Below are 4,524 nucleotides of genomic sequence, written 5' to 3'. Positions count from 1 at the left end.
TCCATTGTTTACTAGATATTATGCCTATCGGGTTTAACGTTATTCATTTAAATATTTTGTATACAAAGGTTTAAAATCACCAATTATGTCTATTATGTCTAAAATCAGTAATCCTAGATCTCGTGTTCATAGGAGTAAAAAACAGCGATAGTGGATACTATCATCTGCAGAAACTGAAACTAGTCTAATTTAAAACTCGTCCATTACGGACCCTTTTTAATAACCTAATTCCCTTATTTTAACAAGGTTTAGCAAGCATGCCTATAGGATTTCAAGCAATTCGTTTTGAGTTATCACTGTTTCACCACCTTCTGAATTAAGTTGATATCATGCCTATAGGACCCCGTCTAAATACTTAGGCAAGCCTTAGAGTAATAACTGTAAAATTGAATCCGCTTTTTTGTTAATTGTTATAACCAGCGGGCAAGCCTGATTCGGACTTCTTATCTGAGTTATGTAATAAACAAATCTACTTCAATAATCAAACTCCCATCGTCTTTAGTATTTTAATCAGACCTAAAAAGTATGTGCAAGTCATGCTAGTTATGTGCTTTTGTTCAAGGAGGTGTATTGAGCCTTTATCAGTTTATATGCTTCCCCAACATGTAGTATGTGCTTTGTATGTCGCCTTATATTTTTATCCTTTGAAACCAACCAGCCTAATATCCCACCCTTTAGGATAGTAGTCCTAAGTGCCCCAGGACTGATAGGAATGGGACGGGTAATAGCATGCAGTAGTAATCGAGACCAATCCGCGCTTTAATACCTTAACAGGGTGGGAAGGTTAGATATGGATATGATGACCGGTGCATTATTACCACGTGTATCCTCTCTTCTGAGGAGTGTCTTACCAGGTATTGCATTGATGTGATCCATATTAAATATAAACCTAGGATCCCCCCCCCCTTTCATTTTATTAGCAAACTCTTTTACTCTTCTTTTAATTGTTCTTTCTTTTTTATGTGTTTAAATCCCCTAATATTTGAGTCCGTACTTGTATATTTGCTAAATTCATAATAAACTGTCTGGCCAGAAACCACACTAATGGATCTTGAGGGGTGCCTAACACTTTCCCCTCAGGATAATTTCAAGCTCTTACCCAATCTCTGGTTATCCAAACAAACTTAGAATTGAACCCCATTGGTGTCCTAATGCACCTCAAATCATTAGGTGGCGACTCTTCAAAATGCAAAACCCAGTTCCTAAAAGGATCGAGTTGCCCTCCAAATGTCATAAACCCGATTTCGCGAGAAAAAGGGGGCGTGACACTCCTTAGTTTTTTGCTTGTTCAACTTTTTGGAAGTTTACTATTTTTGGGAAGGTTGTTGTTTTTTGGTTACCGCTATCTTGTTTTGGGGTTTATTGTTTTGTTACCCCTATCTTGTTTTAGGATTGTAATGATAAACGAATACCTTTGTTTTTTCCGAAAGTTTAATATATATGTTTCAGTTACTTTTACCATTTACTTTGCTCTTTGATATTTGAGCTTTTTCCCTTGCATTTAAAAATACTTTAATATTCCGTGACTTTGATAAACACGGGTTTTTATAAAAGAGGGCCCTTTTATGCCAATGAAACTGAAGAAGATGACGTCTCATCTTCATATTGGTGTAAATATATTAAAGACGAAATAGATAAAAAGGAAACAATTTGAGGAAGTTTCATGCTTTAAACTATCAAATAAATTTCGTACATGATTTTCTCTATTATTCGTACAACACTTTCACAATTGCTTTCTTTGTTGGCAAATTTTTAGATAGAAAATCGGGTTTATTATCCCGTGACTAAATTTTGGCCTTAATGTAAAAACTCATAGGAACTTGGAACGTATCTTGTATTCTTCTTGCGAATTCACACCTTCTCAAGGTTGCTTCAAGGTTTTTGATTCAGGCTTGATTTTTGGCTTTTATGCTTCTTTGTCTATATGTATAGTCCCCCCTTGTGTTAGAGCTTTGAAGTATGAAATCTCGAACACTGAATCGCTCCTTCTTTTTGGTCCATTCCCTGAAAAGAAAAATACACACGGGACTCGGAGATATACATTTAGATGATGACTGCTTAACCCTTTCTTTCCATCAGAAAAGTTGCAACCTAGGCGGGGAATAATTCAGTATTCCGCGTGTCTTTCGGCTCTAATATCATCTTTTGGTACGGGCTACCTTTTTACCTAGCATTAAAAATTGCTAGTAAAATTCAAAAGCAAAATAACATATATCTAAGTGATACCTGACCATAGGTACTTCCTTTGTCTAGAAGTAATACTTCTTCAAATGAACATCGTTCCAGTTTGATGGTAGTATGCTGTCATCCATGGTCTCCAACTCATATGGTCCCTTTCTAGCGATGCCTCGAACCCTATAAGGGACTTCCCAATTTGGACTTAACTTTCCCGTATTAGTCGCATTTGCTGATCGAAACACCTTTTTAAGGACGAAGTCCCCAATCTTGAAGTACCTTAGATTTGCTTTCCTGTTATAATATCGCTCAATCATCTATTTTTGAGCGGCCATCCATATTAGTGCTGCTCATCTACTAAATCCATATTCGTTCGCATTTCTTCTCTGTTTGATTCCTCAGAAGCATGTGTGTATCTCGTACTTGGTTCACCTATTTCTAGTGGAATTAAGGCTTCAGTACCATAGACGAGTGAAAATGGAGCCTCGCCCGTACTTGTTTTCAATGTTGTTCGATAAGCCCATAATACCTCTGGTAACACTTCTAGCCACTTGCCTTTTGATTCTTCGAGTCTCTTCTTCATGTTATTAATAATAACTTTATTCATTGACTCAGCTTGCCATTGGCTACAGGATGGTATGGCACAGATGTAATCCATTTAATCTTCCAACTCTGAAAGAACTTAGAGATTTTCGCACCAATGAATTGTGGGCCATTGTCACATATGATTTCCTTTGGAACTCCAAAACGACAGATAATGTTTCGCCAAATAAAGTCCCTGGCCTCTTTTTCTAGCACCTGCTTGAAAGCTCATGCTTCTACACATTTTGAGAAATAATCCTTTAAAACTAATAGATAACGTACCTTTCCTTTAGCTTGAGGTAATGAACCTATGATATCTATACCCCACTTCATGAAAGGCCATGGCGAGATTACTGAATGTAACAATTCTACTGCACGATGCATGTTATTGGCATATCATTGACATTTATCGCACTTGGCTACAAAGTTTTCTGCTTCCTCCTCTATTTTTGACCAATAGTATCCCGCTCATATTAAAGTCTTCACCAAAGATCTTCCCCCAGCATGATTGCCGTAGTGCCTCTCGTGTACTTCCCTCATCACATATTCTATTTGTGAAGGACCAAGACACCGTGCTAAAGGTCCACCGAATATCTTTCGTATAAGTTCCCACGAATTAAGCAATACTGGCGGCTTTTTGGAGAAGTACCTATGACTTCCTCTTGTCTTTGGGTAAGATTCTGTACTGCAAAAAGTTAACAAACTCGTTCATCCAATCCCAAGTTAAATTGGTAAAATTTACCTTGTTCTTGTCTTGGTCGAGTGTCGAATAAAACAAATGTATTACAATAGCATTTTCTACATTTGTTATCTCCGTAATGGATGCGAGATTGGCCAACACATACGCTTCTGCATTTTCCTCCCTAGGTATTTTAATAGCTTTCCCCGATTGAAATTTCCTGACTAGTTCTCGTACCTTTTCCAAGTATTGTTGCATTCGTGCCTCTCTTGCTATGTAAGTCCCTTGCATTTGGTTAACTACTAGCTGCGAGTCACTTTTGATTACAATCTGTTCTATGCCAAGCTCTCGTGCTAGTTCCAGACCTGCAATCATAGCTTCATACTCTGCTTCATTGTTAGTGATGGGATAACATTTTATTGCTTGTCTTATGACTTCCCCTATAGGCGGGATTAAAACAATACCTAGGTCTGCATCTTTAACATTCGAGGAACCATCAGTAAATAAAATCCAACTCTTCGGATTAGACCCGGTAAATACCTGTAATTCCTTTTCTACTTGAGGAATTAAATTCGTACTAAAATCTACTATGAAATCTGCTAAAACCTGAGATTCTATTGCAATTCTGGGATGATATATGATATCATACTCACTGAGTTCTATTGCCCACTTAGCTAACCTACCAGATAGCTCTTGTTTATGCAATATATTTCTCAGGGGGAAAGTAGTTATTACAGAGATATGATGACATTGAAAATAAGGTCTCAACTTTCTAGATGCCATAATTAATGCTAAAGCATACTTTTCTAGATGAGGATATCATGTCTTAGCATCTAACAAATATTTGTTAACATAATATATCGGAGATGGTTTAACTTTATCCTCTCGTACCAGCAATGCACTTACCGCCACTTAAGCAACCTTTCTCCGTCTTTTGGTCTGGCCAGCAAAGGCGAATTTGACAATGTAACGACCCGGCCAGTCGTTTCATGAACTACCGCTCTGTTTCCCCTATTTCTACTTCTTTATATCTTGTTCAGCTGTATTATGTGGTATCGGTCGGGTTAGTTGGTTCGAGTTCAGAGTGG

General features: G+C 37.5%; 1 protein-coding gene across 1 annotated transcript; it reads right to left on the bottom strand.

Moving 5' to 3' along the window:
• Positions 1-3,225: 3,225 nt before the first annotated feature.
• Positions 3,226-4,219, bottom strand: LOC138877422 (uncharacterized). Its single transcript, XM_070157031.1, has 2 exons — positions 3,603-4,219; positions 3,226-3,442 (listed from the first exon to the last, which is right to left on the bottom strand). The coding sequence occupies exons 1-2, from the start codon at positions 4,217-4,219 to the stop codon at positions 3,226-3,228; spliced, it is 834 nt and encodes a 277-aa protein (XP_070013132.1).
• Positions 4,220-4,524: the final 305 nt, after the last annotated feature.

Source organism: Nicotiana sylvestris, chromosome 9, assembly GCF_000393655.2.
Source record: "Nicotiana sylvestris chromosome 9, ASM39365v2, whole genome shotgun sequence".
Classification (NCBI taxonomy): Eukaryota; Viridiplantae; Streptophyta; class Magnoliopsida; order Solanales; family Solanaceae; genus Nicotiana; species Nicotiana sylvestris.
This window is presented reverse-complemented; position numbering and strand designations above follow the sequence as displayed.

Coding starts and splice junctions, on each gene's coding strand:
- LOC138877422 (XM_070157031.1), bottom strand. CDS start 4,219: ATGGCATCTAGAAAGTTGAGACCTTATTTTCAATGTCATCATATCTCT. Junction 3,443..3,602: donor AGGGAGGAAAATGCAGAAGC/GTATGTGTTGGC, acceptor AACTTTTTGCAG/TACAGAATCTTACCCAAAGA.